The sequence below is a fragment of the Poromitra crassiceps genome (assembly GCF_964638095.1).
Source record: "Poromitra crassiceps genome assembly, chromosome: 9".
NCBI lineage: Eukaryota > Metazoa > Chordata > Actinopteri > Beryciformes > Melamphaidae > Poromitra > Poromitra crassiceps.
In genome coordinates this window covers 46,447,811-46,461,333 of record NC_139630.1, presented here as the reverse complement: position 1 = coordinate 46,461,333, position 13,523 = coordinate 46,447,811, and the positions used below count along the sequence as shown (strand labels likewise).

Here is a 13,523-nt window from a genome sequence, read left to right as displayed (position 1 = left end):
CAAAGATCGTTTACGTTTGAGAAGATTAATCACTCAACGGTAAAATACTGTCCATTTTCGGGTCTGCAAAAGTGGGCCTGTCCAGGAATCGTGATCATGCTGAATCCTTCGGGAAGTGCAATGTGCCAGAGCCTTTTGAATTACCGACTAAATGGGCAAAAATGGCTAATTAGTGGTCAAAATGAGTCAACACAGGTTCAGCACAATGGAGAGCTCCATTTGTTAGCTACCCTAGAAAACTTAACATCACAATGTTGGAAAAAAGTATTGAATTCTGCATAGAAGACACAGAACTAGGTCCACTAATAGTTCCGAGTGTTAAAGGGATACTCCACTTTTTTGGAAGTTTACATAACCAAGATGCACCATGCCTTACCGGCACTGTCCGCTCAGCTTACAGTGAGCTACAGTCGTGAAGTTAGTAATTATCACCATAGAATTGAGGCTAATGGTACAGCGGTTAAAAATCTGCCAAAACACACATCTCACTGCGCCAAAATACATGTTGTGCTTCGGGTACTCACCACACGATGAAATATTAATCCAAAATGCACATAATGTCTTTTTGGAAGGAAAAGAGGTAGCCGGCACTACTTTCCAAACATGGCCGCCGACCTCCTTTCCTTCCAAAAAGACAGATTATGTGCATTTTGGATTAATATTTCATAGTGTGGTGAGTACCCGAAGCACAACATGTATGTTGGCGCCATGAGATGTGTATTTTGGCATATTTTTAACAGCTGTACCATTAGCCTCTCCATATTATGGTGATAATTACTAATCGTGCGTTCCTTTATCGCAAAATAACTGGGATGTGAAGGCTAAATGACGTCACATCCGTTTTGTTAGCATTCCATTTGCAGAAAAGTTGAGCTGGGAAGTTCACTGTTCAGATCCACTCACTAGCCAGGCTAGCCATTGTTTCCATAACAGTTGATAACAAGGCATTTCGTGGCATGTTGCGCATACAAACACTGCAGCCTCATGTCCACACAGATAGAAGTAGGCCGTGCTGTGTGTACAGCTGATTTAATGAGACACAAACAAGACAGAAGTGCTAAATAGCATTTATACGATTATAATCGTGCATTCCTTTATAACTGGGAACTGGTAATCTGACCGGTTCAAAGTTCATGAGCTGGGACGTGACGTCACTGAGCTGGTATTTCCCATTCCAAACTTGTAGGAGCCTCAGCAGCCCCGACCTCAAAAATCCAAGATGGCTGATCCGCGCAACAACAGTAGTTATAATCGTATAAATGCTATTTAGCACTTCTGTCTTGTTTGTGTCTCATTAAATCAGCTGTACACACAGCACGGCCTACTTCTATCTGTGTGGACATGAGGCTGCAGTGTTTGTATGCGTAAAATGCCACGAAATGCCTTGTTATCAACTGTTATTGCTAACAATGGCTAGCCTGGCTAGCGAGTGGATCTGACCAGTGAACAGTAAACTTCCCAGCTCAACTTTTCTGCAAATGGAATGCTAACTAAACGGATGTGACGTCATTTTAGCCTCCACATCCCAGTTCTTTTGCGATAAAGGAACGCACGATAACTACTGTTGTTGCGCGGAGCAGCCATCTTGGATTTTTTAGGTCGGGGCTGCTGAGACTCCTACGAGTTTGGAATAGGAAATACCAGCTCTAGAGACGTCACCGTCCCAGCTCATGAACTTTGAAACGTAAGATTACCAGTTCCCAGTTATAAAGGAATGCACGATAACTTCACGACTGTAGCTCACTGTAAACTGAGTGGACAGTGCCGGTAAGGCATGGTGTATCTTGGTTATGTGGCAAATAAAATGAGCTAAACTTCCAAAAAAGTGGAGTATCCCTTTAACAATAAATTCCGTTAGAGTGTAATCTCGTCATTATTAACATTATATGTTTTAACACAAGATATCGGCATCAGTGTGCATTTTCCCCCGCCGTACCTCGCACTGACGTTTGCGGTATCCAGAAATAGCATCAGAGTGACAGATCTCTACTTCTTAGCCCTCTCTGGCTGTGTTCTGCAGCAAGGCGAGCACAGGCGCTTTGGGGGTTGTTGCTGCCATCTCTTCTTCCTTCGCTGATGAAGATGATGGCGACTGTACCGAAGCGACACAGCGGAATTTAGTTACCCAGCAAACTGTAAACTAGTTACAATTTCGCGTGTGAATACGGATTATCGAAGCAGAGTTTCCAAATTGTGAAAGAAACGGGTCGGGTAAGTGCTGTGAGGATGGCTAAATGATCTGCAACACAGGAGCCCGCTAGATTGAGGAAAAGGAGCGCAGGGAGGCAGTCTTTTCCTTCAGCGCCATTTTGTGATAACAAGAAGCCGAAACAGCCAAGAATCGCATGCTGCTTGGCTGAACTCTGAAATCAACAATTGACTTTATAGCCCAAATTAATTTTGATAACTGGTGCTACATGTTATTATTAGAGGCCGAGGGTTGATGTTAGCTCACGTTGGCTAGCAAGGGCATTTTCCCTCTCTAGTCATCAACTACTGCTGCAAGCCACACTAGCTCACGTTATAGGCACGGCAGCTTGTAGGAGGCTATATAACGGGAACTATTTGGTCGGCTTTGTAACTTGGTCAGTGCACAGCTTTTAGCTAACGTATTAACGCAATTTCTTTAAACCCGCAGCCACAACACAACTTTAAACCATTTTAACGTTAGCTCTGTAACGTTAGCAGGTCATTCTTTTCACGGTTTACTGCGTGTGGACGCTTCCCACCCAGTAGCTAACGTTAGCGTTAAACCACAAGATGCTGCAATTCGTTTTTACGCTAGCACATAATCAGCCAGCTGGTACTAATGAGAGATTTATCTTTGTTTCATTTCAGACTTCAGAATGACCAACGAGGAGCCTCTTCCCAAGAAGGTGAGTGTGTGTTTCGGCCTGTATATTAGTCCAGTGTCCAGACGTCTAGCGTGTTGGCGCAGTGGGATGAGGCTTGTTTACCTGGCAATTTATTGGCTGTTTTCCCCCCACAGGCTCGCCTCAGTGAATCTGACATGAAGACCCTGACCAGAGAGGAGCTTTGTGTCAGGTAGGTAACATTTCCACAGTTGGAGTTGAGATGAGGACCATGTTGGGGAAACTTGCTCCTTTTGGGTTGGGCAATTTAATGTTTAGAAATTCTCCTCTCCTCTTAGGTGGAAACAACATGAAGCTTACGTCCAGGTCCTGGAGGCGAAATATGCAGACCTAAATTGTAAGTGCAACTACCATTGTATAATTGCTTACCCAATGCAGTATTCTGTCTGACAGCAATAATATAATAATAATATTGTGGGCATAGAGGTTAGTATCTTGCTGCTCTGCAAATTTTTCTGGTGATGCATGTGTGTTTGTTCCTCTCTTCTTCATCTTAGCGAATGATGTGACAGGCCTGAAGGAGTCGGAGGAGAAGCTGAAGCAGCAGCAGCAGGAGTCTGCGCGCAGGGAGAACATCTTGGTCATGCGACTCGCCACCAAGGAGCAGGAAATGCAAGAGTGCACAGTATGTATCTATTCCGCCATGAAGTTCCTGTTTTCATTTTGGGTAAACTTGTTATTTACCTCAAAAGGTAAACAAAAAAACGTCGCTGTCGGCCGAAAACTCGAATCTCCAAAATAGCAACTTTTCAGGGAGTTAAAAAAAACTGTGCTCTTAAAATACTGAACACCATGTCGGAAAAGTTGGCACGTGTCTTAATTATAGTCAGTTTCCCGCTGGATGTGTCATTACATTATTGATAAGCTCAAATTATGTTGTTTATGTTATCACTCAGTCCGACTTGGAAGCACTCTCTCCCAGGCAGGCAGCCGTGTATGGCCCGCCTCCCCTCTGGAGCGCACATGCACGAGCTGCAAAGCTCCAGCCGCAGGGGTGCGCGCAGCCGTGTAGCGAGTTCCCACACTTCCATGGCCCAGAGAGAGGCTCTGTCATGGGGATGAGAAGAGGCTGACATAACGTTAATGTTACTTTATTCTCATCAGAAACCACTCCGATTTGCATGTTTAAACAAGTTTGCAGCCTAGGGATAACTCGAAAACATTTTATTGATCTATTTACATCAGAGGAAGCCAGGGTTAAACAAAACTATAACAGAAATACTCAGCGCGTCTGCCCGTGTGTCTTTTCCAGGTATAGTGTCCTGCATGGGGGGGAATACAGACGGAGGTTGGGAAGGAATTTCGAGGTTTGATTGACAGATTGAGGGCGAATGGCGTTACGAGAATTACTCGCAAGATCGTTTTAATGCTTTTCCATTGGTTGCATTTAGTAAAACCCACACAGAAACATGAAGGGTGACCAGTGGCATTGATTCATGACAAAAAATAAAAAAAACATGAGAAAAATAGATATTCGAGGTGCTGGCCCGACAGCGACGACGATATGTATATGTGACAGCTGAAACATGAGCACTGAGTCATATTGTGAGGAGCACCACTTAAGGCTGATTTATGGTAGTGCGCTCGACACCTTTGATAAGTGTCGCTCCACACAAATGATGTATTTTCAACAGAAAAAAGTCTAGACACTTTGATTTTGTTATATCACGGACACCATATTTTGTCACACAATGTGATGATTGGGCACAGTCACTTTGCGCCAAACTTAAGTCGCCATGGAGATTGTAGTTTTCACACAACGTCCTTATTCATAGTTTGGTCTGTAAGAAAGGGCTCGTTCCTATTCAGTATATCAATTTCCCCGATGCCTTTGGGGTCACCGTATTGACCCGTACCACCTCCTCATGTTGTCAACAGTTCAAGAACAAATATCAAAGTGGGACTGAACTGAAGTAGGGGTGAAGCACACATTCACCCCTCCGCTTTCCCACCAATCATCTCCCCATTTCCTGCGGCGGCCAGCGGGTACCGCATGTGTTAAGCTCCGCCTCCAGCCTTCTGTCTCTGCTCTCTCATCTCTGTCTCGCGACCGGGCCGCGGGCCAGGCGTCTTTCCCTTCATCTGGTTACCATGGAGACGACTGAAACCCGTTGCCTAAAAACATAAATTACAAATGTTGCACAGCTCTTTATTTTCTGTTGAGTGACACTTATCAAAGGTGTTAAGCCGCCCTACCATAAATCAGCCTTTAGTGTGTGAGGAGCAGTGCTCTCATTCCTACTGACACGCTGGTATACATTTAGTTCATTCCTCTTGCATATTATGAATAATGTATTATACTAACTGCACTATTACCGGTATCACTTGATACATCACATTGTATAAGTTGCGGCCTTGCTCTATACTTAGACATTCAGCGCCATGAACAGCGTGCTAAAGGTAAAGCTTGTGGAGCATGGCTTCCTCTACTCTTATCACATTGACAGCTCAGTGGATCAGCCAGTGGCTTTATGCCAGAAAATGCCAGTGTTGCTATGGTGCAGCTAAGGTCAGCACAACACACTCTACCAGGTGGAAGTTGGAAAAAGGTTTAACTTGAAGCCCTGGGGGCGGCACACTTTGTCATTTTAACTTCTAAACTCTTGTGTGCACGTTTCGTTATACAGCTGTAGATGCAGGGATGCAAACTAGTCCCCTTTTAAGTGACGAGCCATATTTTTCATGCCGAAATAGGGCACTTAAGTGAATGATTTTGTGTCTGCCCTGGTATCTGTCACCTTTTCACTATCCATGACTTTGCATCAGTCTGTAGATGAGTAACATGAAGGTTAGGCCATCTCAGACTGAATTAAATGTGAGCTGTGGCCTTTGTGTTTTGAGGCATGTGAGCTGCACCCTGCAGCCTTTTATGTAAATGTAGTCAAATCAGTTCTGTGGAAATGTGACCAGTCATCACGACTGTGACTTTGAAAGGTGAGTTTTTGTTTGTTTTGAATTCGCCTGGTCTTCCTCCAATGCAAATGTTTCACCTGGCGTCGTCAGAAAAGGGACTCGTATCCCACAACAGCATTAGATTATATTAAAACATAAGCCTAGTTCAAAGGCGCAATCTGCCCTAACTCTCTCTCTAACAGCTATGCGTAATTAGTATGCAGCCAAATAATTTGATATTAAATTGAGCCAAAAATAAAATCTATGTAAATTCCGGACTATAAGCCACGGCTTTTTTCCCGTTTTTTGGCCTTTTTTGGCCCCTGCGGCTTATATAACGGTGCGGCTTATCTATGGATTTTTTCCAAAAAATAAAAATAAAATCTCTCTTTTTTTAGCACTCTTTCTAACTATAAATCCACTTCTGTTTTAATTTCCTCTCTTGCCCTCTTTTCACCACACCGCGGACACTGTGTGCACTGTAAAAAACAACACAGGTGGTGTTGTGTTATGTTGTTTTGTTGAAATGTTAATAAATGGGAGCTTCCTCAAACAGCCATCTCTTTCCCGACAATCCCTCTGTGCATGAACCCTTACATATGGTAATTAAACATTAAAACACAATAAAAATAAATAAAAATAAAATACCATTAAAACACCCGCGGCTTATAGTCCGGTGCGGCTTATATATGTAAAAAACAGTCAACTTTGCAGGTGCGGCTTATACACCGGTGCGCCTTATAGTCCGGAATTTACGGTAGTTACTATACAAATCTGAATGAGCACACAGTTCACAAGAGCGACAATAGTCAAAAATAGTTTGATTCCAAGTCTAGCAGTCACCAGGTGTGGGCGAAATTGCTGTGCTGAGACTCGGGATTAGAAATCTTATCCTAAGACCTTAATAATACAGCTAGTAATTGGGAACTGAATATTTTACTGGGCTGGATTGTGGGAAAATTGCTGATTTATGAGATCGATCAAATTAATAGACGTAGGGATGTGCAATAAAATCGATATGGCAGTATATCGCAATATTTTTTCAGCAATACTGTATTGATATTTCAGAAAAATATCCCAGTATAACTTTTTTGCACAGCCGTGTGTTCAGTGACACAATAATACTTTAAAATTTGCAAATACCATTCTAATAAATTGTAATGAAATTTTTTAATTCAATAGTTTTGACTCAATTTGTCCACTGAGTTATCCATATAATGTTATGTACATTATTACGCTACCTGGGTGGTACACAGTAGAGCTTAGATCGGGCCCAAAAAACAAGCCAGAGTCTGTTCTGTCGGAGCCCGGTCCATTGTCTACATTTATGGGCCCGGCCCGAAATCTTCTTAATATAAAGGCCGTTTCACACAGAACCAGTGCGGAATGCGCTGCGGATTGAGATGACATCAGCTGTAAACAAAGGATTTCATTGGTCAAACGTATTTTCCTCAGGCGGAAATCCGCAGATGTCAAGGTCCATCCGGAAAAATAAAACTCCACACGAATGTTCCACCGTGGTGTGCAAGCTTCAACAACAACTCATTAAAACAATTTTTTGCAAATCTCTGTGCCGGTTATTCGCGCGGGGAATAGAAGGGAAATTTCTGCCCGCGGGGTCGGCCGGGCTCGGGCAGAGAATCTAACCTACAGCAAGTTGTATTTTCAGCTCTATTTTTAATTTTTCAGTAAATGTAGAGTATTTCAATATATCGCAATATATATCCTATGGTAATGTATCGTGATAAAATCATAGTGTGACCCATGTATTGTGATGCATATTGCATCGTAAGGTCCTTGCCAATACACCACATTCAACCAAAATCAGTAACAAAAAAGTAACACGGGTGCAAGCAAGACATTAGAGTGCTGGGATTGGACCAACTGTCCCTGCAGCAGAGGAACAGCAAGCATGATCTTCTTTGCTTGTTTTACTTCCTGCCTTTTAGACACAAAATGGCTGATTGGGGTGGGATGTGAAATAGGCTAATACCTAGCCCTAATGCTCTGGTACCAGTTACAATTGGCAGTTTCCCCCGCGTAACCTTTCGGGAGAGAAGTACTACACCGTACCGTTCACTGACACCTGTCTGTTTTGTCCTGCAGACCCAGATCCAGTACCTCAAGCAAGTCCAGCAGCCCAGTGCGGCCCAGTTGCGATCATCCATGGTGGACCCGGCCATCAACTTGTTTTTCCTCAAAATGAAGGCTGAACTGGAACAGACTAAAGACAAACTGGAGCAGGCCCAAAATGAACTGAGTGCCTGGAAATTTACACCTGATAGGTAAAGACAATCAAAATAACTCCCCCCAAAAAGGCAAGACTTCCTCACGCCCCCCGCTCCCACTCTCACTGCAGGCATGCAGGAACAATGGTGGGGGGGAAGGCTGACAAAAGGCTGTGCTCACCACGAGACTCAGACTTTACACAGAGCCAAACACCGCAAAACAAAAGTGCCATGTTTTTGTACTCTTGCACCATGCCAGCTACATATATAATCTAAAGTGAAAAGACAGTATGGTCAGGTGACACTTGTGTTTCAGCTCTGTCCCCTCGTATCCCCTCACCGTCCGAGGGCCTGAAGGAGTCGGGACTGTTCCTGAAGAGGTGGTCACTCACTTCCCGGCACGGAGATGCCCTGTCCGCCCCCCCTCGGCCCAAAACAGACAGTTGACATATTAAATAGTGGCTTTATGGTGGAGATTGAGTCAGTCTTGGGCAAGCTGCCCAAGCAGGGAGCATCCCTAGCCTAAGTCAGCAATTGAACATTTTAAAGACTATCCCCATACTTATAAAAAAAAAGACATTTAACTGTGGATTACGCCACACGCATACCTGTTAGTCTGCCTGAGAAACTTAAAGACTTTGTGGACAGAGCCTAGAGTGCAGTGCAATAACACGGGGAAGTTCTAGGAGTAAAAAGTAAGACTTTGGGGGGAGGATCCGCTAGAATGACATAAGACTGTGGGCGGAGCCAGAGGGTCCAGTCGCCTGTGTCTTTGAACATGGGCCCATGCACGGTAGAGTGTACTTACATGTTTTACTTTGTGACTTGTTTCTTTTTGATTCTTTTCTCTTATTTCTCTGAAGTCCCTACTGCAGTGTGTGACTGGCCTCAAGGCCGTTTTACACCCTTTCAGAATACCCTTCAAGGCTTGATGATGAATTAAGCTTGGAGCTTAATTCTCCAGATAAATATTGGAACACACTGCTGTAGGTGCATTAAGGGCTGTTTTAAAGTTGTGAATGCAAATGTCTTAAACTAGTAAGTAGTAATGTTACAAGTTTATGAAAATGTTTTAATTGTATTTCTGTGTCTTTTTGTCATTGACCTCACAATCCCTCTCCCCAGCTTTTTACACCAGTGGCTTGTTTGATTTTTCTTTCTCACCTGTGTGACAAAGAGATTGTCTTTGTTTCGGCTACTGTGTTTACAATGAAAACTTTATGGAATCAGTTTAGCAACAAACCTACTCAAATCTCTGTCACATAGGTGAGCTAATCAGATTTGAGCTGGCAGTGTACAGCCTTCTGATGCTCTTTTTTTCCCCCCACCAGCACCTTAGAGTAATTGACTAATGGTTAAGATAACCACAAATTAAGATCAAGTAACTGTAATCTGCGATGGGTAATTGCAAAATTGCGTGCGTGAATTGAGTAAGAGAGAGTGACAGACATGGTTTCTGATGAGTTTTCTGAACTAGTTTGAAAGAACCCTATGAAGTTAATGAATGCTTCTGCTTTTATAGGGTACCCCTGCTGATTAATTTGCCATTGTTGCTAATATTTCCAATGTCATCTGGCCAGCAGTGCCATAGGCTTTAAATAGTGTGCAGTGTGATATTGTTTCAAATCATTTTTATAACATAAGCCTCTTATTTCATAGCCTGGTCTGCAAATTTGGCTTACTTCTTGATTGATGATTTTACATTCAAATGTAAAATGAATAGATGTGCTGGACTATGGTTACATTAATTGGCCTGTAAAGGTGAGCTAGCACCCGCTTAACCCCCGTATCTGTTCGAACTGTTGAAACACTTGGTCTGATATGTTGAAGGTGAATACTATACAAAACCACAGCTCTAGGTTTTGCAAGCACATCTTTTTGGATGTTGGTGGTTCAGGGTTGATATTTAAATTGCAGCTTTAGTTGCAGCTAATGTTTCCATTATTACGCTTCTGCTTCTATTTGGTGTGTTAATCTCTTGCCATGCAGTGTTCTAGGCAGTGCGTTTGAGTTTTAGAATTTTGTGGTGACAGATTTACTACAAAATGCTGTTTTTTTTAGAATGCTCACTGTCCTTTAAAATGTAAGATGGTGAATTGAGTTACATTGTAATACTGGGTGCTTGAGTTCCATGGAAATGTGGTAACTTGTTTAGGATGCCAGTCATCGTAAATAGCTTAGATTTGTTGGAAAATTGGTTAATCATAATACTTGAAACCTTTGATCGGACTGTTTTAGTTTAAGAAGGAAAACAAAACAGGTCAGTTTGTAATTTGAACCTCCAATTGTAAGGACACTTGGATCTGTTAATTGCACAAAGAATAGAGATTTGTGTTGGTGGATTCATTTTAAATTTCTGAAATTCTGTTTCCTTGGAGTCTTGATGGATCAAATGAAAAACCTGATGCAACCGACTGATCTGATAACTAGAGTCATTCATAGATGGGCAGTTTGAAGAGCCCTGTTGACACTTGGGGCACATGAATGGTATCCGTTCATTTGCCTATGGATGTGTTTGTCTCCTGGTTCACTATGTGATGTGAGACTTGTCTCCCTTACAGCCAAACGGGGAAGAAGCTGATGGCCAAGTGTCGAATGCTGATTCAGGAAAACCAGGAGTTGGGTAGGCAGCTATCCCAGGGACGCATCGCCCAGCTGGAGGCGGAGTTGGCCCTGCAGAAGAAGTACAGCGAGGAGCTCAAGAGTAGCCAAGACGGTGAGAACACCACCTCCATCCACATCTCCCAGCCTGACCATCTTGACTTGTGTTCCTCTTTCCACAGTAGCCATAAGTGACACGTCCGCCTGTCGTCTGGCCTCTCTTGTCTCCCTGACTTCTGACTTTGTTCCTTCTCTCTAATCTCCTTCATCCCCAGAGTTGAATGACTTCATCATCCAGCTCGATGAGGAGGTCGAGGGGATGCAGAGCACCATTCTCGTCCTGCAGCAGCAGCTGAAAGATTCTCGACAGCAGATCAGCCAAACCCAAACCCAAGGGGCTTTGGCCGGCGCGGGGCCCAGCAGGACTTCCCCCGCTGCGTCCGGCTCGTCGGCCGACCCCTCCGCCCAGCCCGAGCAGGCGACCGCACCCTCCGAACCGCTGGGCAAAGACTACGGGCGGGTCTCCAACGGACCAAGCAACGGCAACTCGTCCCAGAGGAGCGAGACCACCACCCCCAGCCTGTACCGTGAGGTGAGCAGCACCGAGGAAGACTTCCCCATGTCCCCCATGGTCTCCAGCCCGGGCGAGGCTGAGACCAAACTCTCCAACCACTCGGAGGAGGCGTCGGGGAGTCAGACCGGCGCCGCGAGCATGGGAGGAGCGGGGGGGTTCGGGAGCCATCTGAGTGCAGGGTACGAGAGCGTGGACTCTCCGACGGGCAGCGAGACATCCCTGACTCAGCACTCCAACGACACAGACTCCAACACCGACCCCCACGAGGACAAGGCCACCCCGGTGACCAAGGCCACCAGGACTGCAGGGTCACGGCATTCTCAAAACGGCCTGGACTCCAACACGAGCGACAGCGTAGTTTTGTAATGTACTTTGTAAGACGTGTATTGTCTTCTTCTTTTTTTCTTTTTATACAACACGCAAACAAGGCTACAAAATGCATAGTCTGTAACACAGCACTGCTGTCCAGGAAGTTTTCTTTTCAGCCCTCTCCCTTGCCTGTTGTGATGCCTCTGCCACGTTTGTGTTGCTAAACAGGGATATTATGTGAAAGGGTTAATGTTGGTAGATTTGAGTTGAGTGGATGTATGATTAAAACTAGTCATTTTCTTTCTGCTGTTTATTTGAACAGGTCTATGCTGTTTTTGTTTGAGCTCATGACACTGAAATCATCAGGCATCTGCTGTTGTAACTCATTGTCAATAAAAGTCAGTAAATCACAGTTCACTGAATCACCGTAGCTTTGCAATATTCAAGGTCTCTTTTTTTTAGATGTTGGCCTGTTTTTTTTAATGCAACTTTTAATTTTTCATTGACAAAAACAAAATTCTGTTCAAAAGACTTTGAATTGTGTGTAGTTTATATGCGATGTACCTTGTTCGTGTTATGACTTCAATCCTTTTCATGTACTGACCAAATACCAATAAAGACTTTTAATATTATAGTGTGAAACCCTGTTGCTTGAGTGCCCTATGGAGGAAATGGCACAGAAAACTAGATGACTTGGAGTGTGAAAGCACATTCATTGGCTTAGCTGAGAAGTAAGCATCTAAACACCTTTTTTTTAGTTTATTCCACTGGCTACCAAAGTCACTTCTGGGGATGACGTGAGGTCCAGGAGATCCTTGAAAAAAATCTAATTCCACACATGAAAGAATGTAAGAATGAGTTTTTGTCTGTTTTTGGTGCTCTTGTCACAACCAACAATATAGAGAATTAATAATCATAATTACCTATATACAGATAGGTTCCTTGGGATAAAATTGTATTAATTGGTCTAATTATGTACAGTACTATATCAGGGTCTTTGGTTTTTGCAGTCCAGTGTTATTTTCATGAATGTACATTTATCCTCCAGAACACTTGGTGGCGCTCTGGTGCCTTTCACCCACCAATAGTTGTATGTTATCTGACAGCAGCATTCGACAGCAGACAGTCACTACAAAGAGCATGGAAGGAAAGAGACGACACTCCGGCCATTTTTGGAAACAGAATGCGCCTCGCAGTGGTCAGCTGCGGTAGCGCGGGCCCCTATAATCAGCCTCTCTAAACAGTAACTCAACGGGAGAACACTAAATTTCGTGGATTCACATCTTTTCTGGGCGTAATGTAAATCTTGATTGAAGTGGTGTAGTGCAGGGATGTAAAACAACAACCATATAGTGGAAACTAAGCAAAATTTTTCTTTTTTTTCTTTTAGTTTTTTCAAGATAAATAGTAAATGCAAAGGACCCGAGGTTAAAACCACGGCAACACACTTCTGACGGAGTGGACGACAGCCGCATTAGCTATTTATCTTGAAAAAAATAAACAAAGAAAACGAAATCTTTTGCTTAGTTTCCACAATATGGTTGTTGTTTTACATCCCTGCACTACACCACTTCAATCAAGATTTGCAGTACGCCCAGAAAAGATGTGAATCCACGAAATTTAGAGTGTTCTCCCGTTGAGTTACTGTTTAGAGAGGCTGATTATAGGGGCCCGCGCTACCGCAGCTGACCACTGCGAGCCTGTGCGAGGTTCTTTTGGCGCTGTCACGCTTCCAAAAATAAAAAATGGCGGAGGCTGCTGGGCGCTGATGTTGCAATGGGGCAATATGGAGCTGTCATTTCTTTCCATAAAAGTTCTTTGGTCACTAGGCAGTAGGCGATATTTTTGTTCCCATGATGGCGAAGGCATGACCCGCCCCTCTGCCTCTGATTGGCTGACTGTACTCGGCTGCTCCCACCTTCTTTCCAGACGAGCCAGAAGTATCTCAAACGTGAGCAGCAGGTGCAAAACAATCATTAAATCAACAAGCATGAGATACTTCATTATATGGAACCTTACAATTGCAGACCCTATATCTGAGTTATT

The 13,523-nt window shown here is 43.7% G+C and overlaps 1 protein-coding gene across 1 annotated transcript; it reads left to right on the top strand.

The window, feature by feature from the left end:
* The first annotated feature begins 2,067 nt into the window (after positions 1–2,067).
* wtap (WT1 associated protein) lies at positions 2,068–12,109 on the top strand. The gene is made up of 8 exons (XM_083643419.1): positions 2,068–2,211; positions 2,839–2,876; positions 2,990–3,045; positions 3,152–3,210; positions 3,371–3,498; positions 7,872–8,050; positions 10,555–10,709; positions 10,870–12,109. The coding sequence occupies exons 2-8, from the start codon at positions 2,847–2,849 to the stop codon at positions 11,532–11,534; spliced, it is 1,272 nt and encodes a 423-aa protein (XP_083499545.1). The 5' UTR covers positions 2,068–2,211; positions 2,839–2,846; the 3' UTR covers positions 11,535–12,109.
* The last annotated feature ends 1,414 nt before the right edge of the window (positions 12,110–13,523 follow it).

What these genes read in the sequence shown, in the direction of transcription:
- wtap (XM_083643419.1), top strand. Translation starts at nt 2,847, where the DNA reads ATGACCAACGAGGAGCCTCTTCCCAAGAAG. An exon ending in AGAGAGGAGCTTTGTGTCAG is followed by an intron (nt 3,046 to 3,151) that starts GTAGGTAACATT and finishes CTCTCCTCTTAG; the next exon opens with GTGGAAACAACATGAAGCTT. An exon ending in GAAATATGCAGACCTAAATT is followed by an intron (nt 3,211 to 3,370) that starts GTAAGTGCAACT and finishes TCTTCATCTTAG; the next exon opens with CGAATGATGTGACAGGCCTG.